Genomic DNA, 19,094 nt, shown 5'->3' on the forward strand with positions numbered 1-19,094 from the left:
GTTACATGGGGCATCATCTCCTCCTATAGCCAAGTTATCTGTGCAAGTGCCTAAATACTACCCTTTTTCTTTTTTCCTGCTGACAAGCAGAGATGCTCCAGTGGCTATCTGTAAATGCAGACTACTTCTCTCTATCCAAGGGTGCTGCAGGGCTCCAAAAAGCACTGAAGTCATCCTAATGTATTTTGATGTCCTAGGAAAGCAATCGCTGGATGAATAGCAGCAACAGGAGAGGTGAAACACAGAAAGATAAAGCAGCACAGCAGAGATTGATGCTTTAGTATTCAGTAAATGTGCGTGCCAATTCCCAAACCAGATGCGACAAAACTGGCTACTGTCTGCATTCCTCAAAGACTGTGTTGAAGGAAATCCTGACACAAGTGGATTTTGATTGATTGAATTATCTTTTGAGTATTATTTTATTTTTCTGTTTCTTATAAACTGATTGTGTGAGTTAACTTGTGACTCTGCAGGAAGCTATTGTGACAACTCAGAAAACGTCTTGGTAATACTGCCAATAAGTGCTAGCAGAGGATGTAAGTATCACCATCACTTTTCAAGTAATCAACTGACCTCCTGCTTAATTTTCAGCATGCTAAGGGATCAACCATAAACTAGTCTTCACCTAAAATTCCTCTATACTAAAGGTAAAGCATTTTCTGGTATACGAACAGTCAGGTGTAGACTATTTGGTCTGCCATATTGGCCAAATTCTACTCAAGTCTTTCTAATATTATCAGAGAGCATTCTGAATTTCTAGAGATTCTGCCACTACTTACTACAGCATCTCCCCAGCCGTTCTACAGCACTCCCACATTGGAAGCTGCATCCTTTTCCCACTGAAAATGAACTATTATTGATTCTTTCAGAGAATCCATGAGCGGTAAAAATATTTCACTGACAGAAAGAGCCACTGAATTACCCTTTGTGCCTTTCATACATGGTATATACATGTCACAGTTTAATATAGAGAAAATAATTGTTGACACACAATAATTACATAAATGATATATGTGCAATTTAGTGTTTTATCAAACAAATACAGTAGCTAACCAAAATCAGATTGCTGATAATGGGAAATTACATTAAAGCCTATGTTACTATGGTAATTATTGGTCATCTGAAATGATATACGCCCTGAAACACAACGCAGAAAATTATCTTCCTGTGAAATAAGAAATACAATAGAAATAAAGTTAAGGGACATGTTTATTTTGGAGCTTTCTGCAAGCAAAATTGCTTTGATACAAAATGAGTTCAATGATACAGTGCTACCATCCACTCAAGCGAAAGAAAACCTCACATTTACATGAATGCACTTTATATTGATATTCTTACAGAATAATAGTTCAGATATCCAGAAGGTGTCTGGCCTCATTGAAAGCAATGGCACAGAAATGCTGCAAGGTACTGGAGTATCATATTACTGGCGAGTGCTTAATTAACTCTGAGTTCTCCAAGAGATGCTGTATAAATAAGGGTACTGTGACTGTGGGTTTGTCTTCCTTAGTAGTTTTGACATACATCCTTTAGTGTTTGTTTAGTTAGCTCAAACTGTGTAATTGTGTCTTTTGGCTTTTTAGTGTTCTCTTTTTCTTTTTTAAAGAAAAATCATGAGGTATCCTTTACTTTTAACTAATGACATAGTGATAGGCCTATTTTATTCAGGTTGCAGAGACTTACTGTACATTCAGTACACTGTACATTCGGCAATTATTTTTAGTGTACTTTCTACACATTACTGTGTACAACTGTTAGTTTACATTAAAATTCTTCCCCCTTCTCACAGGATATGGCATAAACAAAACCAAATCTGACAAAAATTATACACATAAAATAAGAAGACAAATACACAAATAAGGCCATCTGCAGAATTAAAAATCCACCTCTTGCGATATTTCACAATAATTTCTACATAATATTTTACATCTTATGAACTTAAATACTTAACGCAAAAGGAAAAGACCTTTACGGAGCCAATCACATTATCTCTTCAAGGACTTGTCCAATTTGCTGGCTACTGGCCTTCTCTGGGGTGTTGGAATTTTAGAAGGCTTGGCTGATCCTGGCCGAGAACCTGCTCGGGGTGTCGGTCTGCTTGTAGCAGGAACAGTCTCTGACATATCTGAGCATACAGACTGGATTTCTGAAATGTCAAAGTCAGATGCGTCACTGCCTCGGCGGCTACTTGACCTGCTGCCAGCCTTGCTTCCTGCTCGGCTTCCAGGTCTGCTTGGAGTCCTTCTCGTTTCTGGAAAGAGAAAAGTCATCAGTATTAGAGGTAAGGATGGAAAAGGCATGCAGGTCTTTGGCAACCCCCAAAATTCTTCATTGCACAAACTAAACTTTAGACCTTTGGCAGGCAAGCTAGATGATGATCAAAGTTCACCTTATTAAACAGGAGCATAAAAAAATGCCATATCTTCCACTAAAGAGAATGAAATGTGAGATCAGTGCTGAGACATAGTTAATTCGTCACTAGCACATCTCATTAAAAATGAGCAACCTTTCTTGACTTGCGAGACATGCATTGTATATTCACTCAACAGCCAGATCCTTTCTTTCCCCTGCCATTTTCTCAGCTATGAATTGAAACAATTCAGTGTCTGGCCTCTTCTTGCATTCAGGACTTCTCAATATACGTACCTTGGAGATGCAGATGAATAACCCAATTTTTAAATGTGTATATCTCTCTTTTAAAAAATAAATAAATAAATAAATAAACCCCATGCAGTTGAAAGCTGCAAATAAACAAGGGCAGAGTATACATTCTTCCGAACACAGGGCTGAGTAAATGAGGTCTCAGCAAGCCTGCTAAAGTGAAAGCCTGCCCAGACAATGTGGGATGAAGAAGAAAACCACAACAAAGAATCTTAAACAGAAAAACATTAATGTGTTTTTTCTAATTTTCCAATTACTTATTGAATCTTTTTGATGTTGACAAATCTAGTTCCCTGTGTGTTTGAAGAACACTAAGTTGAAACTGAAATCTCAGGTGACTCATTTTTCAAATCACCTATAACTTAAAAGACATCTACTCTTTGAACAGGATTTTCCAGCACTGCTCAGTATGCTTTACAGACCTTAAGATGTGAGGGAAAGCCAGCAGAGCTATCTTCTGTTCTAACCACCTAGCCCTCTCCCTTACACAGGATCCTCTCTGAGGATCCTGGAAGAGCACAGCTTCACTGCTTTCTATTTTCATGCACTGTTTTAAAAATCTGATGGGATATTTCATGAATAAGGTAATCTACAACTGCTCCCTGCAGTTCTTCTTTCAAAAGATCTGGACAAGTCACGATTAAGCAACCCCTTTGCTCCATCACAATTGAGCATAACTTGAATACTGTGAAGAACTGAACGCTTTCTTTGAAGTAAGTGCTTCCCTAGTTCCTTAGGCACATACATTGGAGATACTGTTGTCAAGAAGGTTGTAGTCATGAATTTGTATCCAGAGCTGAACGCACCTGCTGTGCAACCATGTGAACGGAAGACCATTATCCTGGCTATGTGCACCCTTGGCAATACTTATGCGGAGACCATAGGACTTTCACTCTTTCCTGCTCTTGTGACATCTCCCTCATACCCTAGCATGACCCTAAGTATTCAGGTGGGAAACAAAGCAAGCGGCAGATCAAACTCTAAGGTCAAGACACTCACCTGCAAACTGAGCTCTGACTCTGGTAGCTGCTGTTGACAGGATGCCGCTGTCTTCTCCAGAGTGGAAACCCTTCCCTGATAGATACCCTGGCAGTCTGAGTTTGCTTCCTTGAATTGGTGTTCCCTATGCAAAAAAAAAAAAAAAAAAAAAAAGTTTCAGTTGTAACTACTGAAGATAAGATCTGGTATTAGGTAGTTCATAGCTTAGAATATGATCATCAAAACAACATTCACTGTGAATCTGAAATACTGGATTGAGTCATTAAAGACATTTTTCATGATGTAGAGTTTTGAACATTCCTTTAGCAGTTAATATTTGAAGTAGTCCAAATGTAAAACCACAACAACAAAAAAAATCACTTTAACAGTCTGCTTGACATTAACATTTTAGCATTCTTTGTGTGTGTTTCAATGCATATAAAGAAAGAAAAATGCTACCTTCTCATGATTAGTCAAGCACATAAGATTAGTTGATGGTACATGACTTAAATCAACAAAGAAAAGTAGCTGAGGTTTTATGTCTGCACAGCTTGACTTTCTACCATTCTGACTATGGTTATAGGTGATAAATACATTTGTTTCAATTTTATAAATACTTGGATGGTAAAACAAAACTACCAATGTTCAAAACCTTTTGCTAGAAAAAAGCAGAAAGAAGACATAGAACTAATTTTAAAAGTTCCTGTTTTCACTATATTGTCTGAAATGTCTCTACTCATATCTTACCCTGTCTGCTTTCTCATTTCTGAAGTAAAATGAGCCTTGATTTACAATCTGTCCCAAATGGGAAAGTTTCTTTCAAAGCCAAATCCTCAAATCTCAAAATGCATGTAACATACTACATAGTAGATGTATGCAAATAAGAGGAACACTACAGTATTTATGTTGATTTGATCAACACAAAAATACTAAGTAAATATCCAAAAAGAAGAGTAAACACTGCAGTGATGAGTGTGGCCCACTGAGCAGCCTGGATCCCAGGATCCTGTGTTCTGTGCCTTTGATCCCCATACAGTGCTGGGGCAGAATTCGGTACTGAAAATCAAGATCCAGAAGAGTGCCTAGAGCTAAGCACCAAGCAGAGGGGCAGGGTAGGAGCCTGCCAGCTCAGATCACTTCTGGCACGTCTGAACACAAGAGCGTTGGGAAGCTACAGAGCAGACAATCCACTGGCTCTAACAGGGGTGTTCACAATGTTAAACTCTCTTTAAAGCCAAGTACAAGTGATTAACGTCCAGCCAGCCACACCTTGGAAATCTCTGCTACACAGAGACTGCTTGGGAGGATAAGGAGAAATGGAAGGCTCTCCATTATGCCTGCTGAAGCTGCTGCACTTTGGGCAAGGCACTGGGATAGAACCACTGGTGCAAGAAGAAAAAGCTATCAAGCTTGCTTTTCAGTTTAGCCCTAAACTCAAATGCAGTCTACATATAAAATACGTAACGGCGGCTTTCTTGGGCCAAAAATGCTGCAGAATGCCTCAGAAATTCACCGCATCCTACCCCACCCCAGTCATTCCATTTATAATCTTAAACCATGATGGCTTACATAAAAACAGCTCACTGAAACTACTGGCTCTTTTAAGAGCAGGTGAGAAATATGGTGCCCCCATTTGAATTCAATGCCAACTGCTTTCACTTCATTGTAATTCAATGAAAACAACACCTTTCCCTATCTATAAATCCTTTAAAGTACCATCAATTAATCTTACAATTCAGTTACCAGCTAAGAGTTGAAAGAAAATACAGGAAAAGAAACTGACAACTGACTCAACTTTGTGCTATTGTTAATCATTCTAAGCAACAGCCCCCTGTACTTGAAGGGCTGTACGCATATACACGCCTGCAGCGTGCACAAGTGACACACCCACTCGCACAGGAGGGAGTAGAAAGTTCGTTATGCATCTTTGAGCAAAGCCACGTCAAGGTCACGTAAACTTAGCTCTGGAAGGTGTCACAAATAGCAATAGGCATCAAAGCACAGGTATGTGAAAGGCAGATTCAACAGAGGTGATGGTAGCACAAGCTTTCCCTCACCGAGCCCTCCTCCGTCTAACCCAGGGCAGGAGTAACTCCTACAAGTGACAGGTCAGTCTGCAGCACGATCCAGCTGCAATCTTTTCACTGACTGTAATGACATTAGAGTAGCCACTTTGGCTCCAAGCCCATTCAAATTTTGGTCATACAGCTTGATTGCCGGCACAATCCTAACTGCTATACTGGCAGTTTCTATGTAAGTCATGGGCTGGAAATAAGACCAAAGCTCGTTTCCTGTTAAGTCATCAAATAGCTATCTTAGTAGTGCAGCGACTGGTCACTACTTCCCTACAGTAAACTTTCAGTTGTTGGCAAGACTTGTATATGACAGTTAGTCTTTTGTGCTATCTTCTTTACAGTGACTGGGTATTTCTTTATGTAGCGGTTTTGCACTGGAGATCATAATTTATTAACCTCATTCCTGCAGTTCAGGAATATTACAGTATATTATGAACTCATAGTAAACAGTTTTAGGAAAGAAACCTGCAAAGTACATAAACTGCTTTATTTTTTTTTAAAAAAGTACTTTTTCTGCATTTGCTCATCCAGTTCATTGCATACTGTTACAATTTATTAACCATTTGCACTTTAAAAATAAATTCACTGAGGTTGAGTTTTCCTAATAGGCAAAAACATAACAAATAGAGCATCAAAAGAAAGACTGGGTGGGGGGGGAACTTGACAAAGGTCTAAAATAAAGACAATGTATTAATATGCAAAGGATGTTGCAGCTCTGAAGCACTGAAACTCTAGTGGCTGTTAGTGAAGTGACAGTTTTAGTGAAGAAAGGTCTCATTAGACTAGAATCTCTGGCCTTACTGTACCTCTGCAGATGACCCTTGATAGTCTGAGGACTCTGGTGGCTTAGGAGGAGTTGCCATTTTGCTGTTTGTCAACCATGGTCTACCATAGTTGCGTGTTAAATGATGGGGTGTCTGTATGAAACAACGGTAAATCAAAATATGAAGGACAGTAGATGGAAAACAATGTCATGGAGAAAGATATCCAGGCTTTCACAAGGAGATCAAATCTCATAGTAGAAATAAAAACTAAGCAGAAAGAGTTGATGACAAATGTTCTGAAACGAAGAGGTGGCAGAGCTTATTTTTAAAATGAAATGGAGAGGTTCATTGTTCTTTCAGAGCTTATTCCCAAACTGTCAGTTAGGTCATACAGCACCTTAAATGTAAATAATTCTTTTATTCCCGAGTTGCAAACAAGCACCAGAGGAAATACACTGAAAAGACTTCTCCGATCCTTCCCAGATTATGAAATAAAATTGAGATGCTTCTTCCCTATCAGCTAAGGAAAGCACCAATATTGTTGGGGTAAGGAAAAAAATTTTTTTTTTAAATCTACAATCGATTTGTTAACCAGTGCAGTTTTGTATGTTTCTCCTTACCTTCGGTGTACTTGTAGCAATCGCTTGCGGGGCAGCTGCCTGGCCAGCTTGACTTGACAGAGAAGTAGATCTGTTGGGAGAACCAGCCCTTGAAGAGGGTCGTGATCTACGGCCCCTTGGTCGGAAAGCTGCCATGCTTTGACTGGCACCATCTGCCAAAATGAACTTTTCACGCAGCTCCACATTCGTCCTCCCTTTGGCTGCAGCAAAGAAAAGTGTTAATTTAGTCAGACATGAAAACTGTCACAAGGCTGCTTATTGTCATTTTTGCCATGCCAACTCCAACACATTTTAACAATAAATTAAATGCATTACTGTGTAATGCATTTATTTTGGACACAGAAGAGTTATGTGCAGAACTCGCTTATTCTAATACTTTATGCCAGCAGGAATGAACCACTGTCAAAGGAAGTCAGCGTGATAATGGAATGCTCAACGTGCTAAATCACTGTTAATCAATCAACTATTAATACATAGACACAGCCTCATGAGCAGTTTTGCTAACTCTACAGCTACTCATAATAAATAATACTTGCTTGGGTGTTCCAGAAGAAATTGCTAAGTACAAATTACAGGAAAGCAGCAAATATATTTATTCAAAACTATGAAGTTATGTAGTTTGGCAACATGCAATGACGAACACAAAATCCAAACTATGATGAGGTAATTGGTGGCTAAGCACTCACACACACACATACAAACAGACATATGAGATAATGTTCCGCAAGAATAGATGCAAGACATGTTAGCATTTAACTGTGTCAGTGTGAACGACAACAATTATTTTTTAAACACTCTCAAAGGGTGTAAAAAAAAAAAAAAAAATTAGCTTGCAAAGCACCAGCCCATGTAGGAACACATTAAGCTAAATGTGATGGGTGTAGCATATTGTTAAAAGTATATATTTTAATAAAGTGGGAAGGAAATGAAGAGAGGAGAAGAGGAGGAGGAGAAGGAGACAAAGAGAGGGGTTTGCCAACCTATAGTAGGCTGAGTGGTAATTGAAGAGTTTGATTCCGAACGTAACATTTTACTCCCGTGATGATGAACTAGAAAAAATGACACAGGACATGGGTCACATTAAAGAAAATCGTTAGCAGGAGAAGAAATCAAGTACAGCAGCTGCATATGCAAGAGACTCAGAGCACCAGGCCAAAAGACAGGACTCAGAGCAAAAGCTGTCTCTAAGTGCTCTGAGGTGAGTTCTCAAAGGCCTCCTAGGCAAAAAGGAAACAGTGTTTGGATGGACTCAGCTGCAGTCCCAAATATACTCATGTAATAGTTTTTATCTGCTGACATAAAGAAGTAATATAAGCTGAAATCATTTTATATAACTAGGTCCAACACTTTTTAAAGTTGTTAATGGCAATAGTTCTTTGAAATGCAGTTTATCTGAATAAATGAGAAGCCCTTGGTGGAAATGCAGATTTGCTAGGCGAAGTGCTTAAGGAAAAGTCTGAACCTGCACCACTAACATCAATGACTACTTCGCATCACTGACTTCAACAAGACTAGGATTAGGCACCAATGCACAAAGTCCAGCGTCTGGATGATTGTATAGAGATCAGTATTCCTTTAGACCCACCGTGTTGACTCATCTGCTTGTGTATTTTCCGTGAAATAGGGCTGAAGTACTACAGAAAATACTATAGAGGTACACAGGACACAAAGTTCATTTAAAGAAGCGGGCATAAAGTTCCAAAGGACTCTCAATCTGAGGACAGTAATAAGGAATTCCAATAAATTAATTAGATCGTTAAGTATTGTCTCTCTCAGTGGAAACCCAAGTAGGAATTGCAACAGTCTACCTGTCAATAGGCCTGAGAAAAATGTTTGGTATGCATCAAAACTAACCAAGTTAACCCTTCAGTGAAGTCAGATATTTTGAGGCACGTTTCATTTTCCACTACTGCGCACTTTGAGGAACAGGAGTAGAAAGCTGCAACAGATGGCTCTGCAGGCATAAATTACTTTCCCACAGTAGCAGGTGCAGAATCAGGTGCTAAATTGCAGTTAGACCTGTAGTCTAACCCCCCTCAAAATGTGACCTTACTGTTACATTTCTTTAGCAAATAACATATGCAGTATGTTGGTAAGCAAAAGGACTGTTATTAATACTGCTGAAAAACTCACAGATGTCATCACAAGGTTATGACAGCTCTTTTATGATACTATGACAGAAGTTTTATAGGCACCTTTTAAGCCTGCACACAAAGGTTTCTAAGCCCTTAGTGGCATACTGTCAGCACTTACGCAATTTTGCATTCGCTTATTTTTGGATTTAACTTCCTTTAATTAACATGACAATTGCTACGAATACAAGCTCTCCATCCTCCTGAGGTCCCAAAGTAGAAGCTGTGTGAGACAGCTGACACTGCAGTAAGGTCTAGAAGACAGCTGATGTCTCTGTCTTCACTAGCTCACTTGCCTCTCCTGAACTCCTCCGTGCTGTTCTCACACTGTTTACAATATTGACTATGATTCTATGGAACTCCTGAGAGTTAAAAATCCAGTAAACTTATCGCTGCTAGATAACTAGACAAAATTACCCAGTTACAGAATGTCAGCTCATTCTGAACACAGTCATTATTATACTTTCTGCAGTTTTACTACTCCAGCTATTATTTAACTTGCATGTCTCCCATCTCCTTGACAAATGGCATCTTTACTATCTCCAATTGTTCCTCCAAGAACAGTGCCAGACAGTGCCTACTTCACCACTACAGAAGTAGTCCTTCCAACAAACTAATGTCCCTGTGTACTGATAAAACAATGCATTTGACACAATGACCCGGAGGGCACGGTGACAGAGTGCTCCCTGCTTCCCCAGAGCACAAGGTCCTCCTGATCAGAGCATGTTCCGCTCGCTTTGTACAAGGCTTACGGTTCTGTGGAGGATGCCAATGAAAAGACAGGGCTACAAAGGCAGAGCCTGCAAGCCTGGACGCAGCCACTGGTCAGAGAATATTTTTTGTGGCAGTGGTGTTACTCTTCAATTCAATTGTCTTATTTTGATTTACTGCCTTAAAACTTCTCTCTTGCTGAGAAGGTTTTATTGGACATTTCTGTGTGCTATTTCTGCCAAGTCATACAAGCAGCTTACATGCCGTAAACTCTGTTTGGGCTAAGTTCAATTCTTAATTACACCACTCTAATGCTGGAGGAACTGCGCAGAAGACACCACAATTACTCTAGACATACATCAGTGCAGAGGAACTTAACCATGGGATTCAAAGTTTACAAAAACAGATCATTACGTGACATTTAGTGAGATGATGTTTACAGAACTGGCATTTTATACAACTCAATCTCCATCTTGAGACAATGAATGGTGACTGTATGTAAATAATTATCTGCATGTCCATTTTAACACGGGTGTTACATACCCCTGCAAGGATCATTTTTCACTAAGAACTCATCAAGTGCCATCCAGCCACCTCCAACACGAACCATCACTGTACTTCTTAGGATACGAACAAGGCGTAGTTGTTGAGAGTCACCAAACTGCAGTAAAAATCAAACAACAGTGTCAAGCTCCCAATCATTCAGATGCAATTCAGCGCTGTTAGGTTAAAAATCAGACACTTTAAAAAGTTTATCTTAATATTTAATTATTAGTAAATGCTAAAAAATCAGATTTATTTATGCAGATTATTAAAGCCGTTAAGATTTCAAATCAGATGCCGCTGCATTAATCCAAAGGAGATGGTAGGACGGTAAGAAAGAATCTCAGGTTTAATTTTATGCTTGATTCTCAGGTGTCTGAGCTCATAAAGGAAGCAAAATTAGTACCATATTATTTAATTGTTTACGATCTGTGTTTGTGCAAATTAATGAAGACCTATTTGCATTATTTCACTGTTAAAATCTTAAGCAAAGTCTCTTCTGCAACAGTCTGGATTTTAATGATGTCAGCTGAAAGGAAGGCAGCATCACTCTAAATAATCAGTATGTGGGCTGGAAATTCAATGCATCACGAGTGTTGCACAGTTCTATCAATTGATTCATTTACAGGGATATCTTCAGGTATAGCGTTGACACTGCTGCCTTACAGTGAGGTGCATGTGGGGAAGGGAATATTAAAGCAGCAAAGAATGACTGACAGCTATCATTAGTGTCCCTTATTATAAACTGTTTGCCACTCCGCTGTCTACACATTGAGGTTCTTCACAATTCAGAGATGCACAAAAATTGGTTTCACACTAACTGTGGTACTAGCCCATCCTTCCTTTGGGCTGGTGGCCAGGCCTAATGTAAGTTTTGCTCTTGAAACCCGTATAACAAAATCTGTATGCGGTTTCTCTGCTCAAATCTGGGTCAAAGAAAACACGATCAAAATGTTGACCCCACAATCTCATGAAAACTAACCAGAAGAATTCAGGACTTCTTAGCCAATGTCACTAAAATATTTATTTTAATATTAGATCATCAGGCCAAGTGTAGTGCTCTCACACACAAACACGCAGAGCACTCACTGAAACCAACGGGAGTCCAATATACCTCTTTAGGACAATCTTTGACTCTTGGAGGAGGCTGGCCATAGTTCAACTGTACCTACTTGCTCCAGTGAAGGGACTGAAATGCTTTAAATGCAAACCACACAAACGTGCTCCCTACTTGTTAAATGACTTCAGTTGTTTGGTACTACTTAAGTCAAGAAGAGAGAGTAAGTTTAAAGGAATATTACTTTTAGGAACCAAACAAAAGCAAAGCTTGCCCCTTAATTTAATAATATTTTTTTTGTTATAAATAAGAACATTCACATAAGCATTATTTGAAAGGGCTTTTTAATAATGCATTCAATATGTGCCGAACAAAGAACCATTTTACAGACGTAGATCAAAGTTTAAAAAAAGAAGTGGCATCCAAATTGATGCCGTTTATTTTCATTGGCTTGTTTCTACAAAGAACTTTTTTCTAGAGGTTCTAAAGACACTGTCTTTTTTCTTTGATTTATTTTTTCCCCATCCCAGCTTAATTATTCTGTTAGATCCCAGCAGGCAGCTATACCAAGGGTCAGATACAGTATCCTTTGGAAACTGCCTACCTGGGCTGTGATTAATTCAGACAGTGGGGTTCCTGGAAAATAAAGCAGGTATCTATCAAGGCTTTTTTCCTAATGGTACTCAGGCCATTTCCTTGAACAATATTTACCATTGATTCACTTAATCAGAGGTAAATACACTGGGATAAAAACACAGAGGAAGTCTAGTTTAAGCTACAAAAAGGCCTGTTCTTGACAACAGCCATACAACATCACTGTCACTAGAGAAGCCTCAGCCAACTTGCTGTAGGTGCTTTTTACTATAATGCTGTTCTGCACCAGTAAAAGTTAGATGCTTTAAAAAAATACCGTATTTTTCCCAGATCTGAGAGTATAGATGGCAGATAAGAGTATTAACATAATTTCAAATAGTCTTTTCAAATAGAGGCTTGTTCTATATGTGGAAAAGATTTTAAATTATTACTTAGATATATTGCTTGAGGCACGTAGTAAGATTATGCACTGTTCTTTGTGCTTTCTTCCATACTTCAGCAGACTTTGCTAGTTAATAAGAATGCAACTACATTTTCAACATCTCTAGCTTTAAAACAGCTAATGCTGTTAACACTAGCGTGCCCAGGATGGATTCTACATATTATTGCCTTTATAAGACCATGAATAAGATACTAATGGTATCTGGTTTGTGTAAGGCATTTCCATTCTTACCAGGCAAGCATGATTTAACACTTTAGGAAGCTGTATATCATTATGTACCACAGGAGTAAGCAAGCACTGGCTAGCGTTTCCTCCCCGTACCACTGAACAGTGTCACTCACTGATGACCCAACTGACACAAAGTATTCTTAAACACAGCTCAAACACATTATAGCCTTGCCATGGCTCTTTGAAAACACCTTGGGACAGGGAATAGTCTAAACTGGAACAACAAGTTTATTTTGCCTATTTCCAAAATATGTATTTAATGATTCACTGTGTTAGTACATAATATACCAACAATCAGTTAGGTTCTTAATCAGTCTGCTTGATTGCATAGGGATTATGAGGTTTTTTTCCCTGAAAATTGAAGTATTTTTCACCTAATTTGCAATAAATGTGATATGACACTGGAATCTGTTTACTGTGAATAACCTTTAATCTGATAGCCTAAAAAATACAACACAATTTTGAAGCATTCTGCTATAAAACTGATAAAATAATTCTAAAATTGCTGTTTAAATGCTCAAGATTTTTTACTATGAAAATTGCTGCTGACCATTATCTGGTTCCTTTAAAAGTAATCTCCTTAATGAGGAAAATGGCCAAAGAAAGCAGGTGAAGGACTAAGAGGAAGGATCCTGAGACATGGAATAGCTCCATAGCATTTAAATAAATACCACAGCTGATCAGCAATGAATTAGCTGAAGATGAAAGGATGGCAAGAAGACTGACCAATGCAAGCTTAAGTCACTATGCGTTAGAAAAAAAGGAAAAAAGAAAAAAAAGAAACTTCATAACACATTCCACTGTTTTATACCTGATTTCCCAGGAAGAACTGATAAGAAATGAAAAATGGAAGAAAGACACGATTAGTTTACAGGAAATTCTCTATATGACTCTAGAACACATGCAAACTAATACATTAGACATTCTAAATAAAGTATCTACTTCAGAGATGAGCAGGTAGCTAGCCATCCAGAGACTGAATATTGGAAAATATTCAAGGCCTTTGTTTCCTTCCCATTGCTGTTTTTGTGGTCTTTTAAAATAATCTACAAGTATTTAGTAATCTCTCTTAGCCAAATATTGCATTTTTAATCTGAAATTGTTCTGGTTATTGAATTTAGGGGTAGATGATCTTTATCTACAATGTGGTATTTATTCTTTTGTGATCTAAAATAATTCTGCAAATACCTAACACATTTCTTACGCTTCTTCAAAAGGAACAGTGTGCTCCAATAAAATGAGAAGGGAGGATAAAAGTGATTGAATACACTTTGGTGAAAGATTTTTGAAGTACAACACAGTACCAGAGGAAAATATCAGTCACTGTTTTTATGAAACTAACAGAAGATCAGCTACAGTTTAGACACTTTCAGTATCCAGGCAAAAATATTGGCTTTTCAGGAGCTGTTGTATGTATGTATGCATATGTGTATGTATGTATGCAAGCAGCTAGCTTTAAAAAATTCCCATACATAGAAAACAGTTTCAGCTAAAATAAATACAAGCAGTAGGATTTTCCCATATTTTTAGCCTATATGTTCTAACAATAAAAAACCACAAAATTTAGACAAGCTTAAAGTAAGAAAACATAAAACCGTCATACAAAATTTCTGTAAATTAATGTAGCCTAATTCCTTGCATAAACCATGTCACATGAAGAATCTTTAAGCTGAAAGAACTAAGAAGGTCCTTAGAAGACTTACCCTGTACTTGTTATCCCCAATCTGTTCCACTTGAAACCGTTTTGCACATTTACATTTAGCTACCTGCCTTGTAACCTGAAAAAAAACCACAACTGGATAATTACTTTACTCCTAATACCACATTTCTAAAGATTTGTGTAACTGGTAAAACTTCAAATTATATAGGAGTGAACATCAAATTAATTATTACAGACTTTGACCCCAGTAGAATAGAGTACAATCTAAGAAAGCAGAGAATATACCTCATCTTCAATTTTGTCAGCATCTGTGAGAGGCTTGTATGCATCCTTGTTTGGATGAAGAGCTGCTACAAATTCATAATAGTCAATATATCCATCACCATCTCTATCAAAAATGTCTGCAACAGCACTCATTTCAAGTCGACTTGTTGGGAATTCTGTAAGACAAAGACAAAGACAACAAAAGCTAAGTTTTTTGGCTTTTCAATCTCATTACAATGAAAGGCTTTATCCGAAATATTAAAAGGCTTTTAGGCACTAGGTGACAGATAATGCTTATAAAAAAAAAAAAAAACAATGACATTCAAAAGAGTGAAGAATCTTTCTGAACAATCTGGATCTCCAATGTTACCTAGATACTGGATTAAAATGAATATCACAGTGTGGCTTGAAGAGAGACATAGAAGAGAGGGCACAGATTAAACTGTAAGTTATAAGTGGGGTCTTTTTAACATTTTGACCTTCAAAGTGCATAAAATACCACAGATTAACAAGATGAATTATTAGTGGGGCAAGGTCAAGCGAGAACTTCACTACTAATTAAATGTGGAATGCAAGGCCTTCCCACTGCAGAAATATGCACAATGTTTAGCTAAATCCTTCTTTAGATCAAGTTCACAGCAGCAGAATATTAACCCACACAGATATTCTCTATGGAAAAGACAAAGAAAACTTCAAGATGGCGAACAGGGATTAAATCATGAGTATTTAGCAGTTATAACCAGTTGATACCAATTGAGTTAAATGAGTAAGCTTCTGAACCTCTTGGTGGCATCAGGGTTTTTTCATCAACTTCTGTCAATTCATGCAAAATAGCATTGTGCACACATAGCGACTATATTACTGCATTTCCTAAGGCAGGAGGAAAATATATACACTACAGTGTTCTCCTACTGAATAACTTTAAAGTGAGATGCTAAAAGCAGCCCAATTCTGAATCTCTGCTGCTCAAAGAAAAAGTTTCTATGATCTGAAGATAAAGGATTATTTTAAGTGGTAGGCTCTTATCTGTTATGAGTCAGTTGCTAAAGGGAAACGTGATCACACAGAGACCTGATGTGGAAGGCTTATGTTACCACCAACTATGCATACCTAAGGAATACCAATCCATCAGGAAAGCTAGGAAAAGTCCCTTCCTAGTCTGACTGCTTGACATTTTGATCCTCATTATACAGGTATATGAACACGGTCATGGTTCATGGAAACACTGGTTTCAGAAATTACATGGTATCCTTCTGTAATTGAAACTATTCCATGAAGTTCTTTAATAAAAATCATGTGATCATATAAACGGATTTTGAAAACTATCTGTAGGTTTTATAAGGTGTGTTTACTATTCTGATCAATCAATGAAAAGCAATTGTTGAAGTGCTAGTGTACTGTAGGAATGACAATCCAAGTCCAGTAAATCAGTAAGCTATTAATTAGCCAATAATATAAATGTGACATTTGTAATCTGATTCATAATGTAAAAGAACTAGAAAGAGTTTCTAGAATCTAGAAATATTTCCAAGTAAAATAATTATCGTTTAAATTAATCACAATTAATTACTTCAAAAGGGAAATCTGTGACCTTCTTACACAATAAGCTGCATAGGGTACACTATACAGATATTAAGATTTAATGAGATGTTTGTTCCAAATTAAACATTAAGGTAATTTAAAAACTTACTTGAAGAAAGAATTCCATCGATAAATTCCTGTCTCGTTATCTTTCCATCCTGATCTTTATCAATCCTCCTAAAGAAGTCCATCACACGAGACTTCTTATGGTTCATCCATCGCATGTATTTTTTCCTCCAAATATCAAAATCAAAGTTGGCAAATTCTCTCAGCTAAATAAAAGAGAGACAGGACTTTTTTCAGTTTAAATCAATCAGCCTAGAAAATCAATGAGATACACTATCTTTTAAATAATTGGTTCTTTGAGGACTTACATAAACATTTTAAACATCTTAACTCTCTTCAGATTTAAAATGAGAATGACAGCTTTCAAGCATGTTAAAGCACATGTACCACAGTGTTTTCAGTTAGCTGTATCATACAATATAATACAACAAATATGGAAGTTGTTTACAGTACTTGCAGTATTGACAATTTAATCTAGGGTAATAAAATTAGGCAAAAATTATGTATATTCTGTACAGTCCTTTTCTGACCTCTTCAAGTCTGTCCAAAGCATCATTAAGTTTCCTCCTTCTTTCCAAGGCCAGAAGCCAGACTTGCTGCCATTTGCTGACTAAAAGGTTTACCCGCGGATTCTTGGTTTCAATTTGTGCCTGGGCTGCTGACGGATATATGCCTGGTGTCGGGGAACGCTTTCCTGTTAAAACGTGATTAAATGTGTAAGTCTCGCTCAGTTCAAACAAAACAAACATCCACATGAAGGGTACTTGACCTTCCTAAAACTACTCCTTCCTGTCCCAAATAATGAGCCCATATCCTGATATGATTCCACCCAATGTGATTTTTAATTTTTTTTCCATTGCTGGGGAAGGGCCACATGGTGGTTGAAGTATTTTTTGTCTAGCCAGAAGCAGCTAGAAGTGAAGTTGCACAGGTTAAAGAAAATCTTTGCAAATCTTCCAGAGCTGCAAAGTAAATGACTTTAGAAACAGGTTTCATGTATGGGTAAGTATAAAATACAATTGGTAAGTACATCTAAAAATAAAAAAAGCAATTACTCATTTGATGATTCACTTTCCATTCAACTTCACTGAAAACACTTCCTAATTGGATCCATATAATTCCATAGACAGTAAAATTTTGTTTCTACATGTTTGTGTAAAAGAAGCTGTTTGCACTTTCAGGTAATGTTAGATTTGCAAAGACTCAGCACGTGCACACTCTTGAAAGTTTAATAGCACATGAAAGGCTGCACGCTTTAAAATTAGGTATTCAAGAAGTAAAGGACAATTCCAAAATACAAGTCCACTACAAGAAATTTCCTCACAATGGAAAATGAGAGATAATTAGAAAAATCAGTCAAGAGAATTTCACCCTGTTTCACTAGAAGTTAATCAAACTTATTAGATTATTAGTAAACTGTTATCTTTATAGACAGAGCAATGGTGTGTGTGTGACCTGCCCCAAAATACTTCATTACTTACTTCCTGCTCTCCCCTTATCAAGGACAGGAATATGAGACTGTACTGGAGTGGGTTCAAGTGCCTTTCTTTTATAGGTCTTTGTAACTTTATCCACATCAGGTTGTTTTCTGGTCATTTCCTCCATGAATGTCTGCAATCAGATAGTGGTGGTTTTAATTAGCAATACACAAAAGTGACCACAGGAATGAAAAACACATACAATAGCAAAACATCAAAGTTACAAGAATGGCACAGAAACGCTCTTATAATGCCAGCCTCACAAAAAAAGACACAGATAAAGGTTTTGTAGGTAAGAAAAATTGGCATTATAGGCTTTTAAAACCACTACGGCCTGGCTGTTAAAGGAAGACTAAAACTAAAAAAGTCTGTCAAAGTCCTTTATTAACTGCGTATGGTGAGCTGATGTACAACAAAACTTTGACTCTGAGTATTCAGGTGTTCCTTGCTGTCCAGACTGCAAGGTTTATAGAAGTGAGACAGCTCTAGTGTGTAAGCTGGGGCAAGCCTATGAGCATTCACTGCACAAGCAGCTCCCTCTGGCACTTCATAAACATATTTCTGAAATCAAATCAGTGAAGTCACACTGCAACACTAGTTCTAAGGCAGCAGCACTGTCATATATCTCATGTGGGGTTTTATTATTATTACTATTATTATTATTATCATCCTTGTTCCTATAGGGAGTTGTAGGTTTGCTTCTAGAACAATGTGGCACTAAATTTTTGTTGGTTTTTTTTTTTTTGTTTTTGTTTTGTTTTGTTTTTTTTTGGGGGGGGGGGTTTAACTGGTGCGTTGAATAATCTACAAGCGTATCGTACACATCCAAAGCACACCGCTGAGTATCTGAAAGGGAATTCAGTATCTAAAGAGATTCACACTTGATTACGAAGCCTAGTTGAGACGCAAGCACCGTTTGTGGAATGTGTAGGACGTGTATCACTTAACAACATGCCTTACCTGATGTTCGGCTATAAGTGCTTTAACCTCCTCAGTCTCCTGGGGGATAACCTCTTTATCTTTTTCAGTAAGTGTAGTCTCTGCCCACTGCAACCAGGACAGCAAGGCTTCCAGCAATTCCTGGTTAGCAATAAGTCCAGCCAGAGCTCCTGCCAGTCTCTGTTGATGTTGTTTAGCCCATGCTAAGACCTTGATAAAAGAACCAATGCATGAGTATGTGCACATCTGAAATCATTTAAAATGTACTTAAAATTGCTCTGCTAACTGTAAATCCAGAGCG

The 19,094-nt window shown here is 37.7% G+C and overlaps 1 protein-coding gene across 4 annotated transcripts in view; it reads right to left on the reverse strand.

Moving 5' to 3' along the window:
* Nucleotides 1-1,191: 1,191 nt before the first annotated feature.
* DST (dystonin) overlaps nucleotides 1,192-19,094 on the reverse strand; it is a 310,564-nt gene continuing 292,661 nt past the window's right edge. For 2 of the 4 annotated variants that reach the window (XM_086743267.1, XM_086743268.1), the window contains 12 exons: nucleotides 18,815-19,003; nucleotides 17,858-17,987; nucleotides 16,907-17,070; nucleotides 16,420-16,582; nucleotides 14,751-14,905; nucleotides 14,509-14,583; nucleotides 13,617-13,634; nucleotides 10,485-10,602; nucleotides 7,099-7,298; nucleotides 6,521-6,631; nucleotides 3,661-3,784; nucleotides 1,192-2,251 (listed from right to left, as the gene is read on the reverse strand). In XM_086743267.1, the coding sequence (XP_086599393.1) occupies nucleotides 1,986-2,251; nucleotides 3,661-3,784; nucleotides 6,521-6,631; nucleotides 7,099-7,298; nucleotides 10,485-10,602; nucleotides 13,617-13,634; nucleotides 14,509-14,583; nucleotides 14,751-14,905; nucleotides 16,420-16,582; nucleotides 16,907-17,070; nucleotides 17,858-17,987; nucleotides 18,815-19,003 (1,713 nt within the window). In that variant the 3' untranslated portion in view covers nucleotides 1,192-1,985. Of the gene's footprint in view, nucleotides 2,252-3,660; nucleotides 3,785-6,520; nucleotides 6,632-7,098; nucleotides 7,299-8,078; nucleotides 8,148-10,484; nucleotides 10,603-13,616; nucleotides 13,635-14,508; nucleotides 14,584-14,750; nucleotides 14,906-16,419; nucleotides 16,583-16,906; nucleotides 17,071-17,857; nucleotides 17,988-18,814; nucleotides 19,004-19,094 lie in introns of all 4 variants that reach the window. The other 2 variants (XM_086743270.1, XM_086743269.1) reach the window with 2 other exon arrangements.

Source organism: Chlamydotis macqueenii, chromosome 3, assembly GCF_036417535.1.
Source record: "Chlamydotis macqueenii isolate bChlMac1 chromosome 3, bChlMac1.mat, whole genome shotgun sequence".
Taxonomy (NCBI): domain Eukaryota; kingdom Metazoa; phylum Chordata; class Aves; order Otidiformes; family Otididae; genus Chlamydotis; species Chlamydotis macqueenii.